Source organism: Coregonus lavaretus (genome assembly GCF_964263955.1).
Source record: "Coregonus lavaretus genome assembly, chromosome: 24".
NCBI lineage: Eukaryota > Metazoa > Chordata > Actinopteri > Salmoniformes > Salmonidae > Coregonus > Coregonus lavaretus.
The window spans coordinates 31,707,575-31,724,980 of record NC_140011.1 but is presented as its reverse complement, the minus strand read 5'-3'; the positions used below and the strand labels follow the sequence as shown (position 1 = coordinate 31,724,980).

At 45.0% G+C, this 17,406-nt stretch overlaps 1 protein-coding gene across 1 annotated transcript in view; it reads right to left on the bottom strand.

Annotated features, from left to right (window-relative positions):
* Nucleotides 1-14,778, bottom strand: part of LOC311099701 (neuroligin-2-like) — a gene marked incomplete at both ends in the record, with an annotated part of 46,676 nt that extends 31,898 nt beyond the window's left edge. Inside the window, 2 exons of the mRNA XM_084140435.1 lie at nucleotides 3,143-3,196; nucleotides 14,283-14,778. Of these exons, the coding sequence (XP_083996561.1) occupies nucleotides 3,143-3,196; nucleotides 14,283-14,778 (550 nt within the window). The remainder of the gene's footprint in view (nucleotides 1-3,142; nucleotides 3,197-14,282) is intronic.
* Nucleotides 14,779-17,406: the final 2,628 nt, after the last annotated feature.

Genomic DNA, 17,406 nt, shown 5'->3' with positions numbered 1-17,406 from the left:
TATGTAATATGCAGGTAATATGCATGTAATATGCATGTAATATGTATGTAATATTAATATGTGGGTTATGGGTCCATATGATAGGTTGACTGCACCGTACACACTGGATATTCTGTAGATCATATACATTATGTATGTAGCTGTTCATCACTCTGTACAGTACGTGGAACTCATTCATTCTTTATGGAGGTCTTTCTAAGAGTCAGCACAAGAGCTAACCTGGCAGCAGGGGTCTGGACTGACCCAGTCAGACTAGTCCATCCTCAGGAGCAGGGGGAGCAGGAAGTTAGGTTTGTCATAGCCTGTATGTATGGATGTTAAGGTTTTCATGGGAAATGGAAAGAGAGCCTGTGATGTGGTTTCCGCTTTTGGAAGTTAACAAGGCGACATTCCATCTTAACTCTTCCTCCACATTTACTGGATTGGTTGAACAGTGCAGAAGAGAACCTCCCCCAACTGTTTTTTTTCTTCTTGTCAAGACCAGTATGTAGGGTTTCTAGTTTGGGGTGTTTCTTTTAGGCCTGCTATGTTAGGTTAGGTTTGTCATGACTTCTCCTTCCCTGTGTTTGTGTTGGTGTGTGGGTGTTGATGCCCCTGTTTGTATGTGATGGAGTGTGTGTTGGTGTAGGATGTGTCTGTGAAAGAAAGTGTTGGAGAGTGATTGAGTGTCTGTGTTTGTGTGCATGTGAGAGTGCTTGTACGTCATATGTGTGTGCCTTTACGCATTTGTTAGTGCATGATAAGAGTGCATGATAAGAGTGCATGATAAGAGTGCATGTGTTAGTGCATGATAAGAGTGCATGATAAGAGTGCATGTGTTAGTGCATGATAAGAATGCATGTGTTAGTGCATGATAAGAGTGCATGATAAGAGTGCATGTGTTAATGCATGATAAGAATGCATGTGTTAGTGCATGATAAGAGTGTATGATAAGAGTGCCCGGGTTCGATTCCCGGGCGGTGCACGTGTTTCCCCCCTGTATATAGCCTCCCTACTGTTATTTTATTTTACTGCTGCTCTTTAGTTATTTGCTTTAATTTTTTTTACTTAACACTTTTTTTTTTTAAATGCTTGTAAGTAAACATTTCACTGTAATGTCTACACCTGTTGTATTCGGCACGTGGCAAATAAAATGTGATTTGATTTGATATGAGTGCATGATAAGAGTGCATGATAAGAGTGAGGGGAGCAGAGATAACTGTCTCACTCAGCCAACATCAGCCTACATCCCAGTCCTACAGGGCCAAAAGGGCCCTCACTGTCCTGCCTGCTTCATAACAACCCCCGAAACACTGGCACACTATTCTCTCTCTCAACTCCCCTCCCCTCCCCTCCCCTCCCCTCCTCTCCTCTCCTCTCCTCTCCTCTCCTCTCCTCTCCTCTCCTCTCCTCTCCTCTCCTCTCCTCTCCTCTCCTCTCCTCTCCTCTCCTCTCCTCTCCTCTCCTCTCCTCTCCTCTCCTCTCCTCTCCTCTCCTCTCCTCTCCTCTCCTCTCCTCTCCTCTCTTCATAACCTGCCACTCTCCCTCTCCCCTATCTTCTTCTCTCTCCCCTCTCTTCTGCTGCTGCTCTCTCTCTCTCCCCTCCACCCTTGCTGCATTTCTCTCCCTTCATCTCAGCCTTACTAGTCGCTTGATATTGGACTGCATTCTCTCTCACTTCCTCTCTATCGTTCTTTCACTCCATTTCTGTACCTCTCTCTTTCTCACTATTTTCCTTCCTAGTCTCCCACTCATCCACCCTCTCTTCCTCCCGCTCTCTGACTTTCAAAGCTCTATAAATGTCATTTCATCATGCACTTGTCTTCATCACAACTATTTTTTCAATTTTCTCCCCCTCCTCGCCCTCCCCCGTGCTCTCAGTGCTCCCCTCTCCCTTTCTCTTTCATCTCTCTTCTGTCATTCTGCTCCTCTCCTCCAGATTCCTGTACGAATCCTTCCCTCTCTTTTCACCGTTAAGAAACTGCACAATTGGATTAGCTAGATCTGTCTCTTTTTAAACCATAGCAATTAGAAACGGCAGAATGGGAGAACTGAACACGTAAACAGCATACACACCTTAACACATACAATCAAGCACAAACACATACACACATACACACATACACACAGACACACAGACACACAGACACACAGACACACAGACACAGAAACACAAACGCCTGAGCGGATGCATACACAAACATATGCACACACGCACACAAACACTATAGTAACAGTCTGATCTTTCAGACCTCTTGATTACATAAAGACAAGGCATCGTTCCCCTGGCTAGTTTTAACAACTAGTTACGTGGTTTCCTGCATGTGTAATGTTTGTCAGATAGCAACCTTCACCGCTTGGAATCGTATCAAAATGCCAACATCCCCCCACACCCAAACTGTCATGCTTTTACTGTAAAAAAAAACACTTATTCCCCAACAAAGAATAAAATATAGAAATGGACAAGTGGATCAATCAAAAGACCCAATCTACATGATGCAGTTAAAGAATAGCCTATTAAACAAAATATAAAGTATTCACCTTTTGGCTGGTGCAAGACAGAGGACAGTCAAAACAGCATGACTTTGTAAAAAGTGATATGCAAATAAAATTATGTTTATTGGTTGATTAAACATATACCGAAAAAGGAGAAAATGCCTCTGTGGCAGGGGTGTGTGGAACAATTGAGGTGTGTGTGTATGTGTGTGTGTGAGAGTGCGAGAGAAAGAGAGAGACAGAGAGAGAAACAGAGAGAGAGAGAGAGAGAGAGAGAGAGAGAGAGAAAGACAGACAGAGAGAGAGAAACAGAGCAAGCGAGAGCGAAAGAAAGAAGGAGAGATAGCGAAGGAAAAAGAGAGATGAGAGATGAAAGATGAAAGGGGAGTATGTCTGTCTACATCAGTCTACTACACAACATTAACGTCGAGCTATCTACTCTAGCTAGTTTTTAGCTATGGTATCAAATATAATATATTATGTGTATATTATTATACTTATTACATTATTGTGAGACGATTATAATAATAGTATTATTATAATCGACTGAGATAATAATAGTAGTGATTACACTTACAGACACCAACACATAATGTCAGATTGTTATTCTATTCCCTCCAAAAGTTTGAAAAAGACAACAAAAGGGTAAAACATGCACCAAAAATACCTTCATCCCTTGGTTTGTTCATTGTAGACTCATCGTGTTTTTTTGTGAGCGGACCTAAGGTTAAGAAAAAGGGGAGAGAGAAGAGAAAATTCAAAAATATTTAACTTTGCTGAAAACCCCAAAACCAAAAAGAAAACAAGGGAGGAGAAAAATGGCAACAAGAGACTAGCGTAGCGCGGTATACCGGTTACCACGGTAACATCACGGTACCAAAACCTCATGATATTTATGATACCTTTTTACAATACTTAGTACCGTTTCATATGATACTACCGACTTTTTCAGCCCTACCAATCTAAAAAACCTGCTGGCGCCTGTTATAACATGTTTATAAAGTCTGTTTTTTTATTAATTCAGTTGAATTTAAGCAACAGCCACTAGTCTCCTGTATGCACAGGTCCAATAATAGCCACTTCACTTTCATGCGCACATCACGTGTGGCAGCTGTAATCAGCCAGCCACATCCCCTACCAGCCCTCACTCACCTGCTTCTCTCTGTCCGCTCTTCATGAGCATCTATTCCTCCGTCAGTTTAAAAAATATATAATTTAGCCATGATGGCGAGTGGGGATGCAGACCCTGATGAGTCTTCTGTTAGATTTGTACATTTGTTATTTTGGAGCAGCGCCCAAAGCGAGCAATGTGAATACATTGTATAATTTCATTGCCAGTTATAACCAAGAGCACAGACCAGTCTGAGTAGAATTTGCAGGTTCACTGTCATGCAGCCTCTGAGTGTCAATGAGGGAAAATGGAGCACCGCTTCGCGACAGGCATTCTTGCAGGTTTACAGCAAAGAAAACGGCTTGTCTCTAGCCTAAACGGTAAAAAAAAAAAAGATCCATATTATCGGAGATGCATTTTTTTCTTCCTATCGGGATTGTGCGCACTTTATATAATTTTACAAACCATGTCGTGGGCTGTTTTAAACTAATCCCAGGACGCTAATTATTGGTTTGATAACAAACAACGTTGTTCATTCATGATACCTAGCTAGCTAACAACCTGGTAACTTGACAGTAGGTTTAATTTGATTGGTACAGGAAGAAAGGAAAAGGTTCTGCTATTCATGAGAAGTGCTTCAAAGGTAGGATTCATATAGGCCTAATGGAAGCCTAAACTATACTGAACAAAAATATAAACGCAACATGTAAAGTGTTGGTCCCATGTTTCATGAGCTGAAATAAAAGATCCCAGAAATGTTCCATATGCCCAAAAAGCTTATTTCTATCAAATGTTATCAACAATTTATTTTACATCCCTGTTAGTGAGAATTTCTCCTTTGCCAAGACAATCCAGCGACCTGACAGGTGTGGCATATCAAGCAGGTGTGGCATATCAAGAAGCTGATTAAACAGAATGGTCATTACACAGATGCACCTTGTGCTGGCGACAATAAAAGGCCACTCTAAAATGTGCAGTTTTGTCACACAACACAATGCCAAAGTGTCTCAAGTTTTGAGGGAGCGTGCAATTTGCATGCTGACTGCTGGAATGTCCACCAGAACTGTTGCCATAGAATTGAATGTTCATTTCTCTATCATAATCCGCCTCCGACGTCGTTTTAGAGAATTTGGCAGTACGTCCAACCAACCTCACAACCGCAAACCACATGTATGGCGTTGTGTGGGCGAGTGGTTTGCTGATGTTAACGTTGTGAACAGAGCGCCCCATGGTGGCGCTGTGGTTATGGTATGGGCAGGCATGAGTTACGGACAACGACCACAATTGCATTTTATCAATGGCAATTTGAATGCACAGAGATACCGTGATGAGATCTTGAGGCCCATTGTCGTGCCATTCATCCGCTGCCATCACCTCATGTTTCAGCATTATAATACACGGCCCCATGTCACAAGAATCTGAAAATGTCCCAGTTCTTCCATGGCCTGCATACTCACCAGACATGTCATCCATTGAGCATGTTTGGGATGCTCTGGATCGACGTGTACGACAGCGTGTTCCAGTTCCCACCAATATCCAGCAACTTCACTCAGCCATTGAAGAAGAGTGGGACAACATTCCACAGGCCACAATCAACAGCCTGATCAACTCTATGTGAAGGAGCTGTGTCGCGCTGCATTTTTATTTTTTATTTTATTTCACCTTTATTTAACCAGGTAAGCCAGTTGAGTTGCATGAAGCAAATCGGGGTCACACCAGATACTGATACTGGTTTTCTGAAGGTGTCTGTGACCAACAGATGCATATTTGTGGATGCTAATCCATAGATTAGGGCCTAATGAATTTATTTCAATTGACTGTTTTCCTTATATGTAACTCTGTAAAATATTTAAAATTGTTGCGTGTTGTGTTTATATTTTTGTTCAGTATATATACAAAATCAAATTTTTTCTGGTGCTCCTTAAATTCTGTTTGGTGCCTAACTCATTAAAAGTTGGGAGAAGTGTGTGTATGTGTGTTTGTGGGAGAAGAGAGTGGTGTGTGTGTGTGTATGTGAGAGAGGGAGAGCGAGTGTGTGTATGAGGAAGGGGGGGAGAGTGTGTGTGTCTGTGTTAACTGAAGAGTGAAGAAGGTTTCATGCAGTGTTTTCCCCTTACTGACACAATGACATGCAGATCATTATGCATGTATATTCCTTCCTCCCAATCCTCCAGCCAAATCACAGGTAGGCTTTTGCAAATATGAGCAAATCAGCCATTCTATGCAGTATTCTATTATACAGTAAACAGTGTGAAGTTAAATTAAATGTGTTGTATTGAGTAGAAGTGTGAATGTTTGTGACAGGTTTTTGGAGAACGTTTAGAAAACGTGAACAAGTGTCCAGGGGACGGGGCAAACAGGATGCTAGGCCACTGATTTTTTCCCACTGTGGTATCGCGATACTACTCGATATCATGATACTTGGCCTGGTATCGTATTGTTTGTTAAAATGTTGGTATCGTGACAACACTACAAGAGACCATCCTCTCTCTCCGAAACAACCGAAAACCCAAAGGAAGAGAGCATTACAAATACAGCTTGTCCTGCGGAGACAGACCCAAACTAGTCTGTTTCACTGCACAGTATCTAGTCGAGAGCTGCCTGGTGAAAGACCCTAGAGAACATTTCCCATTTATTCCATACACATCAGTGCTTTGTAGAGGAAAATCAATGAGGAGAATCAAGCCATCATTCTTTGTGGTTAGAAGGCAGGCAGGGGAATGCCAACCCATCATGGCACATCTGCCCACTCAGCCCCTTAGCTCAGTGCTCCAGCCCTCAGGCTACAGCATATCCGGGCCCTCATCCCATCCACAGGGACTGGTCTGTCCTGCCAGGATACACAACTACACTGGGGGGATGACCAGGGACACACACATACACACGCATGTACGCATAAACTTAAGCACACACAATTCACACATTCACACACACACAAACATCCCATCCAGAGACATCAATGCCCTCGTCAGAATGTCTCTCCCTCCTCCAGTGTATCCCTACAGGGAGCCAGGCATTGAGTGGTGGTTCAGTATTTACACAGCCATATGAGGGCTTCTGTCAGGGCTCCCCTATGCCAAGGTCACACAGGTGGCCCACATTAAGCTTTAATGTTAACAGCGGTTAAACGCTCCATAGGGGACAGCCTATAACAAGCATTATCAGATTGACCCCCCACCCCTCTGGCGCGCCACTCTCTGTAAGCCTGGCCGATAGGGATCCTGTTCATTTGTTTATTGTCTCGATCTGTCAGTGTGCTACATGGCCGGGCACAATCACTACACAGCTTTTATAGTCCCTCTCAATCACTGTTAGGATTCAGCACGGTATCCTGTCCCACACACGACACGCACGCGCGTACATGCACACGCACACACAGACAGACACACACACAGACAGACACACATACATACACAGACACACACATACACACACACACACACACACACACACACACACACACATACACACACACATACACATACACAGACACACACACACATACACAGACACACACACACACACAGCCACCTGGCATGCTAGCGATGCTAACACCACCTCTCCCTTTCTGTTATAGGGTGCTAACGACACACTACTCTCTCCCTATGTGTTGGCAATACACTCACTCATCTAACAGACACAGTGTACTCTCTGTTGGTGAGCCAGCAGATTTATTACTCTCACAGTGTGCTAACTACATCTCTCCGCCTGTCTTCTGATAGCTCCCTCATAGGGTGCTAACTACATCTCTCCGCCTGTCTTCTAATGGCTCCCTCATAGGGTGCTAACTACATCTCTCAGCCTGTCTTCTAATGGCTCCCTCATAGGGTGCTAACTACATCTCTCCGCCTGTCTTCTGATGGCTCCCTCATAGGGTGCTAACTACAGCCTCTGTCTGAGACAGATCTATTGGCAAAATGCACAACCAACACTCTGCAGTAGTGGATGATTGGCTGTCTGGATGATTGCCTGTCTCTCTCTCTCTCTCTCTCTCTCTCTCTCTCTCTCTCTCTCTCTCTCTGTCTCTTCTCTCTCCCTGCTCTCTCTCTGCACCCTCTCTCTCTCTGCTCTCTCTCTGCTCCCTCTCTGCTACTCTCTCTCTCTGCTCTCTCTCTCTCTCTGCTCTCTCTATGCTACTCTCTCTCTCTCTCTCTCTGCCCTCTCTCTGCTACTCTCTCTCTCTGCTACTCTCTCTCTCTCTGCTTTCTCTCTCTCTGTTCTCTCTCTCTGTATCTCTCTCTCTCTCTCTCTGCTCTCTCTATGCTACTCTCTCTCTCTCTCTCTCTGCTACTCTCTCTGCTCTCTCTCTGCTACTCTCTCTCTCTCTCTGCTTTCTCTCTCTCAGGCCTCCCAGGTGTAAGCACAGTTCCAGTAATGTGGTGGGGGGTGAGAGGGGCAAGGGGCGAGGGGGGTGAGGGATGAGGGACGACAGGTAAACAGACTGGTAATGGAGGGAAAGGTAGATTAGGCCCCTGCCAAGTCAGCACTTTCCCAGCAGCACTCTAAAACCACACCTAACCACTTAATGGTGAACACTGTGATTTCCAACCTCCTCTAATACCCATTAAAGAGCTTAAGCTGCATACAGAGAGCAGCTCCACTGAAATGGACCCCGTCTTCCTTTGAAATGGAGCGGCAGACTTCAAGTAAAGGCTTTACATGGGCATAATGCTTCCTGCTTCCTGGAAGCCCATGGCTCTGTGATGAGAGAGGAGACTCAATCTGAGATGATTGTTGGATGTTGGATGTGTTCAGTTGGGTTCTGTTGTGCTGTCAAAGCAGGTTTTTGTGTAAGGGGAGAGAAAATGTGTTGTGCTGGAGCACAATGTGGGATGTTTTCTGCCGTGCATATTGGGATGTGACAAGCAGGTATGACAGCATTGTTGCCTAACAGAGACAGAGACAGCGACAGAGACACAGCTCTGTGGGGAGAGAAACAAACAGGGTTGTCTGTGTTCAGTGAAGGTGTCAGAACTGTGCAGTGTGCTGGAGCTGGGGCCTGCTCTCACAGCTAGCTGACAGAGACAGCTCTACAGAGTTGTCAGTTCCATGTGGACAGCCAGACACTTAGAGTAGGCGATAGCTACAGTGCCTATACACCTGCTTGAATGGCTTGGCGAGAATGGCCTCAATGTTCCCAATGTTTTCCAAGAACACCATAATACAAACATTGATTCTTGAAACACTCACGAATACTCCACCAGACATACAGTACATCACAAACACACATTTACTATACCTCATTGCTACTTTCCTCATCTCTAGATGGTCATCATTCTCACTCTAAGGAACTCATTGTTACAGGAAAAGGATGTTGTATGCAGGCACAACAGGTCTGGTAAACAATGGTAGACATATTATTTGTCTGCTTACTATTGTGCAAGAACATTGTCGTTTGATTTGAAAGCCTTGGTTACTAGTCAGGTTAAAAAGGGCAAATAGAATAGCCTCCTGAGTGGTGCAGCGGTCTAAGGCACTGCATCGCAGTACTGAGGCATCACTACAGCCGGCCATGACCAGGAGTCCCATAGGGCGGCGCACAATTGGCCCAGCGTCATCCGGGTTAGGGGAGGGTTTGGCCGGGGGGGCTTTCCTTGGCTCATCGCGCTCTAGCGACTCCTTGTGGCGGGCCGGGCACCTGCAAGCTGACTTCAGTTGTCAGTTGAACTGCGTTTCCTCCGACACATTTCCACCAGAGAAGTTGTTCATTGCCTTCAGTTGCACTTTAAACTACAGGGAGCCCCCCTCCCAGTTAACACTGTTTCTCCATGGTTGAGTGAGCATGGAGCATGAACACAAGCTGCTGTCTGCTGTCCTTGTCCATTTCCCCAGTGCCGTAAAGAGGATGAAACTGCAGTGTGTCATGTCTGTGCTGTGTATTTGACGAGGTGTCTGACACAGCATCAAGCCTCCACAAGTGCTCCTAGTTTCATTCCCATACCCCCCCCACTCCGTCCCTGGCTCTGTGGCCCTGCCTGCTGAAATATGTTTTTTAATAAAGAGTCTGGACGGTAAACGGCCACTCCACCAGCGATAGAAATGGGGGATCTGAGGCTCTTGGCTGAGGAGAGTCTGGAGGAAATAGGAAGGCAATGACACAGTGCTCTCACCGAGCAGGCTGGCGGCTCGCACAGCACAGGAGATTCTCTACGTGAGGGAACTAGGCACAGCTGGACTAAATAGAGACCCTGTGTGTTTGTGTGTGTGTGTGTGTGTCAACTCACTTCTCGCTCTAACATTAGGTCAGTTTTGTTTTCATTATTTTAAAAAGCCATTTGAAGCAGCAGGCTACATAGCGGCCTGGTGGGGAAGGACATGGAACTGATTTGCATTCAGAGCATGTAACCTCATCTACCACAGCCCGCATAGACAGGAGGGAGGGTGTGGGGATACAGAGAGAGGGAAGGAGGGAGGATGGAGGAGGCAGAGAGCAGAGGTGGTTCTGCCTGAGTATTTCCTTCTCCTACAGTATTACTCTTAAAATTGGGCAGAAATGTGTCATGTGTAGTTTCCTCTGTGCTCTGTGAGTGTTGGGTCATTCTAAGGCCTCAGATACAGGTAGCAGATGGGGGTACATTAGAGGGCCATCGATAAGGGAGATACATAGAATGGTGCACTTAACAACCCTGTGGGATATGGAACTGTGATATGTGGAGACTGTAGTTCCTCTCACTGGTATAGTCATTGTGTGTGAAATAGACACGACTGTCCTACCTTATCAGTGACTGAAACCAGATTGTTGCCTTTTGCCTCTCTCCTTAGGCATATCCCGGGAACGAGCCGGGGTTGAACAGAGTTCAGGCTAAACCCTTTGTCTCTCCTTGGGCGTCTTCTTGATTAATTACAGCATGACGGGGTGGGAGAGAGGGGTTGGGCTTGGGTATGTTTGAGAGATTGATTGTGGACCTGCCATGTCCAACAATTTGACCCGAAGACAGGTCAGATGAAAACAGTCCTATTTCACACACAATGACTATACCAGTGAGAGGAACCAATTAAGTTCTTGCCTAGCAACAGAGATGTACCCATGTTTAACCCTGGCTCCGTGTTCGTCATGTTGTGATTAACTTTGTTTATCTTATAGTTTACTGAAAAATCCTCATCAATACATAGAATGGTGCACTTAACAGCCCTGTGGGATATGGATCTGTGATATGTGGAAACTGTAATAATCCATATACCGGAGGCAAGTTAAAACATGTCAATACTGCGTGAACATGGAAAATTCATGAACACTCAATTCTTTCTCTCACACACAAATAAGCAGACAGGAAGTAACCCATGGGGACAGCAACAGGCCTGTGTGAGCAGTGACCCTAACACATGGGGACAGCAACAGGCCTGTGTGAGCAGTGACCCTAACATATGGGGACAGCAACAGGCCTATGTGAGCAGTAACCCTAACACATGGGGACAGCAACAGGCCTGGGTGAGCAGTGACCCTAACAATAAGTGACATACTTTGACAAGAACACAAGCCACATGTAAAAAACACTCTCACTCAGACAGGCACTCCTGTAGCCTTGGGAATAACCAAATCACACACACTCAGTTTTCCTCCCAAGCAGGATACACCACCTCAACGTGACATAGTGGTATACAGCAATCTCTCCCCCTCCTCTCCATTACATAGAGAGCACTTAGACAAGATGTACAACACAACTCACACTACCGTATTTATATACTGTTCAGTGTTCAAGGTGCTGCCTCACTTAACAAAATGATTAAACGCAATTAACCAACAGGATGGAACATTTTGGATGGCCAGGACGAGCCAGATTCCAGCAGTGTTTCTGGTGGCCCTCGTTTTCCATGCCAGCCCAAAGATGCTAGCTTTCAAAGGCATCCCATTTTGTGTAAATGGAATTAGATAAACCTTTAGTTTCTGGGGTAATTAACCGTGGTGTTGCTGTGCGCTATGAAAGAGCTAGCTACAGTACTGTACCCAAAGATGTCTCATTTCCCCCGCAGAACAATCCTGATCCAATTTTCACCAGATCAAGGGCTGCTGGGATAGCAAAAATAAAATAACTTGTTTGAGGTTTGTTCTTGCATCAAAGGCAATTCACACGATGGTTCTTCTGCAGTGTCATCTTCTATTTATTTATTTATTTATTTGTTTATTATGTTCATATCAGTCCCCTCCTCCCCCACCCCACACATCACCATCCCAATCTACATTTATATTATACTCCGGAGCTTCAAATGACTACTGAGCAGTCACCATCTTTTTGTTTGGCTGTGGAACATATTGATCGGATCAAAACGGAAATTAATTTGGAATGCTGCCAAGACATGGCCTGGTGGATGGTGATGTCACATCATTCACAGTGTATTGCTGCTGAGGAGACATTACAATGGGATTGCAACGCTGTAACTCTCTGTTATAAACACCTCATTCACAGTGAAATATGCATTTTGGTTAAATGTAGAATGAAGCATTTAAAAATAATCATTTTATTCATTTAGCAGATGCTCTTATCCAGAGCGACTTACAGGAGCAATTAGGGTTAAGTGCCTTGCTCAAGGGCACATCCACAGATTTTTCACCTAGTCGGCTCAGGGATTTGAACCAGTGACCTTTGTATATCATTAATTAAAGAAAGAAAAACGTTGAACAGCAGGAAATGATGTTATTACGTCAATCTTCAGCAGTAGATTTCTGTCACATAGAATGTAACCAGAGCTCAGCAGACACCTGTCAGAACGCTGCTCAATGTAGATGGAAACGGGCAGATCTGCTGAGGCAAGCACTTCTTATTGAAATGATTGGTTCACGGCAAATAGAGGCAACCAATGAGGCTAGGATTCTCAGGCACTCCATTGCAGCAATGCTTTGGGTCCACCAATTATGACACGCTACAGAGTGCGACCTCCATGACAACTCAGGAGGTGACATATCATCGGGAACATATGGAAAGTCTTTCAACCTGATCCTAGGTTCACTGTTACTGCTTACTGAGCTGAGAATGTTAACATTTCATACCTACAGTATTACCTTCAGGAAAGGAATTTACTATTGGAGTGTGTGTGTGTGTGTGTGTGTGTGTGCGTGCGTGTGTGTGTTTGTGTGTGTGTGTTGGTGAGATGGTCTTGAAAATAATTAGATATGAGTGCTATAAATGGCTTATTAAATGGGTTAACCCCAAAAACGGACTGGCAACACTGCCTGAAATCTGATTATAGCCTATGCTCAACTCCAGTGAGATTCAGTTCACAAAGGATTCCAAGAGCACAGCTGAAATTCTCAGAACTGAATGCATTTAACATGCAAGCCCATCGGGCAGCCTAAGATGGAGATACAAATCCCATATACAGTATGTAAATGATAAACCTAGAAGTCTCACAAGTATGTGCAAAATATATTTGAACAGGCATGTGCTAATATCGTTTTCTGAGCCCACAATGGAGAGACAAGCACAGTCCAGAGTCGGACAATAAAGATTCTCTGGTGTATACATACAATTCATCTATTTGTTTCATTAGATTGACATGTTGTTATTTTAATACTGTGGCATAGATTTACTCTTGTCCTTCGCCAAGACTGAACGTTTCTTTTGTGTTTCTATATTCTGTAGTCCATTTTGTCATTGAAATGTCTCAACAATTCTCAAGCTACGCGTAAATATACTTATTCAACAAAATGTGGACACAGCGCACAGTGAACTGTGGCATCCTTCACAGAGGAGAGGGAGTAGCATTGCTAACAAACACTGTCCTTTTGATCTAGAGTACACTTCAAACAAAGCATGAAGCCTCACTCTAGACTGCAGCTAATGAGTAGAAGTTATTGGGATAAAAGCATCCCTTGCTCTGACACTACCACAGTACGGTATGTAAATCAACACTCTGCCAGAACAACAGACTGAGCAGTGATCGAGACTGACACAAGTGTAAATGCTTCTATTCTTTGGCAATCTCATGGGTGTTTATTGGCACAGGTTAAGAGCCCTTGTGTCTCTGATTACTATCTCCTGACTGAATGATCCAAATGATACCACTCTATAAAGATGCTTCAATAGCATTCCCTCTTGTTGGGACCAAATACCAGTTGCACTGTGGCATAAAAGAGTTGAGGAGGATGAAAAACGAACTGCCTTATTTTACACACTATTGTCTTACTCTTGGGTGAGATCAAATAAAATGTTATTTGTCACATGTGCCGAATACAACGGGTGTAGACTTTACTGTGAAATGCTTACTTACGAGCCCTTGCCAACGATGCAGAGTTAAAAAATAATAATAGAAAAAAATAAATAGTAACACAAGAGGAATAAAATACACAAGATTGGAGGTATATACAGGGAGTACCAGTACCAGATCAATGTGCAGGGGTATGAGGTATTTGAGGTAGATATGTACATAAAGGCAGGGTAAAGTGACGAGGCATCAGGATAGATCATAATAGGAGATGGCCAAGAAGGACCTGCTTCTCAAGCTGAGACGAAACACAAGATTATTAGCGATACCTCAGAGGTGTGAATGTGGTAACATACCCCTAGCCTTAAATAAACCTACTCCATACCTTACCTTACTTCACATCCTGTCCTATCTGACACAAACTGAGGAGACATCTTAATCCCCAGAGCCTCCAGCTGTAGCACCACTAGACTGTAACAGTTTGCACCAGCCTGAGCCTGCCTTCCTGACTGGAAATGTAATCTGGCCTGAGAGATGGAACAGGTGCTGGACTCACCATCCTCAGTGGGCACGTAGACATTGAGGTACAGACAGTCCTCACTCTGGTTCTGAACGTAGCCTGCTGCAGCGTCCAGGTTGTCAGTGAACCACACCGGCAGCATTATTTCGGGCAACACCCCATGTACATTCTGCGGGCACACGGGGGCAAACTGGGTGGCGTTGCGGATCTCCTGCCAGGAGCCTGGCGCCTCTGGGGGCTGGAAGCGGCGCTCGCCGATGGGCGGGGTGGCGTAGGGCACGCCCAGGTACTGCTCCACAGGTCCCAGGATCTCATTGTTGAGTTCCTTCCTGACGCCGCGCAGCTTGCCGTAGCCCGTGGTGACCGTGGGGTGTTTCCCGCTGAGGTCGGCCCGCTGGCAGGAGGACAGGGCCAGGCGGAGGGCCAGGCCCAGGAGCCACACCAGACATGGGTCAGACATCCTGCGGGGGCTGGAGCGCCGCGTCCCACCGGGCCCCGGATGTCTGGGGCCACTCTCTGGGAAGAAGGACATGTCCTCCGGTCTTCTACCCAGCAAACTAAATATGACTAGGAGTTCACTCGTGGGCAGAAAAGGGTAAAGAAATGCCCTCCAAATACCCTGAAGTTAGTAGGTTATTGGAGATACTGGGAGAAATAAGGTATTGGGAGGGGTGGCGGGTTTGGTCAAAATCAGAGGTGTAGAGTGTGTTTTCCTAGCATAGTGTGAGAGGTGAGAAAGCTGGTGTAGAGATGGGGAGGGACGGGAGGCATCCTCAGCTAGAATGTCTGCTCTGGTCCATCCTCCTGAGAGCTCCTGATAGGCCAGCTGCAGACTTACAGCTCCCACAGCCAACACGCCACACCTGGGTACACACAAGGGTCAGAGGTCATGATAAGTTAGTGGGTCTGTGTTTGGAAAGAGAGAGACACATAACAATGACAGTAGCTGTTTTAAGAATACAATTCCCTCCATATGTTTTCGGAAATTAAAGCTACAAGTTTGAATTTGGCTCTGTACGCCAAGATTTTGGATTTGAGATCAGATCCCCCCATGTGAAGAAGTCATAAGTATTTGGACAAATTCACTTATAGTGTATTAAAGTAGTCCTAAGTTGAGTATTTGGTCCCATATTCCATGCAATGACTAGATCAAGCTTGTGACTCTACAAACACTGGTTTCTCTGGGGCCCCCGCAAGGTCGGCATTTGCCCAATAGTAACTGAATGGTGAATGATGACTGGAGTAATTGTCTTTCTAAGTGAGTAGATAAGATGTTTCTGAACACTTCTAAATGAATCTTGATAATGCCATGATTTAAAAAAATCATGAATGAATCATGAACAATGATGATTGAGATGTCGTTCAGAGGCTACAACAAAACATGCTAACCTCTCACCATTACAAATAACATTACCAATAACTCTGAGCAATTGAACTAAAATAAAATAATATAATTTCCCAATTTTGTTGAGCATAGAATGTAGCTCAGAATTTGAATTATGTGTATTTTATACAGTCATTTTTGCTCATTTTTATCAAGGATGTCAATAACTTCGGACACCACTGCATGTTATATGAAATTGTGTACATAGTGTCCTTGAGCTGCCACAACCACCTGAACAACAGACATGTACCCATTCACATGTACACATCTTAGATATCCATCCATGCTACGGCACTTTGAAGTAATCGACTTGACTCAGAGAACACGACAGCAATAAAAGCCAGTTGACACATCAATCAAAAGAAATAAAATAGCGTGACACATCTCGCTCTCCCCCTCCGGTGAATCTATGTTGGCTTCCCCCTCACGGCTCTGTTTAGTTGGTTCCTGCCTTCTCATGGTGCCACTGGAATGGGCGGTGCTAATCTGGCCCTGGCTTTGGAGATGGAGCCGTTTAGGCGTGATAAAGGCTTTATGTGGCGCTCACTGTCTGCAGAATACCCCCCACCCCACCTCCACACAGCCCCCCCACCCCACCTCTAGACAGCCCCCCCCACCCCACCTCCACACAGCCCCCCCACCCCACCTCCACACAGCCCCCCCACCCCACCTCCACACAGCCCCCCCACACCACCTCTAGACAGACAATAAATAAAAATAAGAAATAAGAAGAACAGGAGAAAGTAAGTAAGCATATTATATACAGAGTCAGTCAGTTCCACTACCATTTCTACAATGTGCAGGGATACTGGAGTGATAGAGGTAGATACACCAAAAGTATGTGGACACCCTTTAAATTACTGGATTGGGCTATTTCAGCCACACCCGTTGCTTACAGGTGAATAAAATCGAGCACACCGCCATGCAATCTCCATAGACAAACATTGGCAGTAGAATGGCCCGTACTGAAGAGCTCAGTGACTTTCAATGTAGCACCGTCACAGGATGCCACCTTTCCAACAAGTCAGTTCATCAAATTTCTACCCTGCTATAGCTGCCCCGGTCAACTGTAAATGCTGTTATTGTGAAGTGGAAACATCTAGGAGCAACAACGGTTCAGACGCAAAGTGGTAGACCACACAAACTCACAGAACGGGACCGCAGAGTGCTGAAGTGCGTAGCGCATAAAAATAATCTGTTCTCAGTTGCAACACTCACTACCGAGTTCCAAACTGCCTCTGGAAGTAACATCAGCAGAATAACTGTTTGTCGGGACCTTCATGAAATGTGTTTCCATGGCCGAGCAGCCACTCACAAGCCTAAGATCACCATGCACAATGCCAAGCGTCGGCTGGTGGTGTAAAGCTCGCCGCCATCTGGCTGAATGATGAATCTGGGTTTGGCGGATGCCAAGAGAACGCTACCTGCCCGAATGCATAGTGACAACTGTAAAGTTTGGTGGAGGAAGAATAATGGTTGGGGCTGTTTTTCATGGTTCAGGCTGGGCCCCTTAGTTCCAGTGAAGGGAAATCTTAATGCTACAGAATACAATGACATTTCAGACGATTCTGTGCTTCCAACTTTGTGGCAACAGTTTGGGGAAGGCCCTTTCCAGTTTTAGCATGAGCTAGATGCCCAACATCAATGCCCGACCTCACTATAGTCCCCGCAGCAATGTTCCAACATCTAGTGGAAAGCCTTCCCTGAAGGGTGGATGCTGTTATAGCAGCAAAGGGTGGACCAACTCCATATTAATGCCCATGATTTTGGAATGAG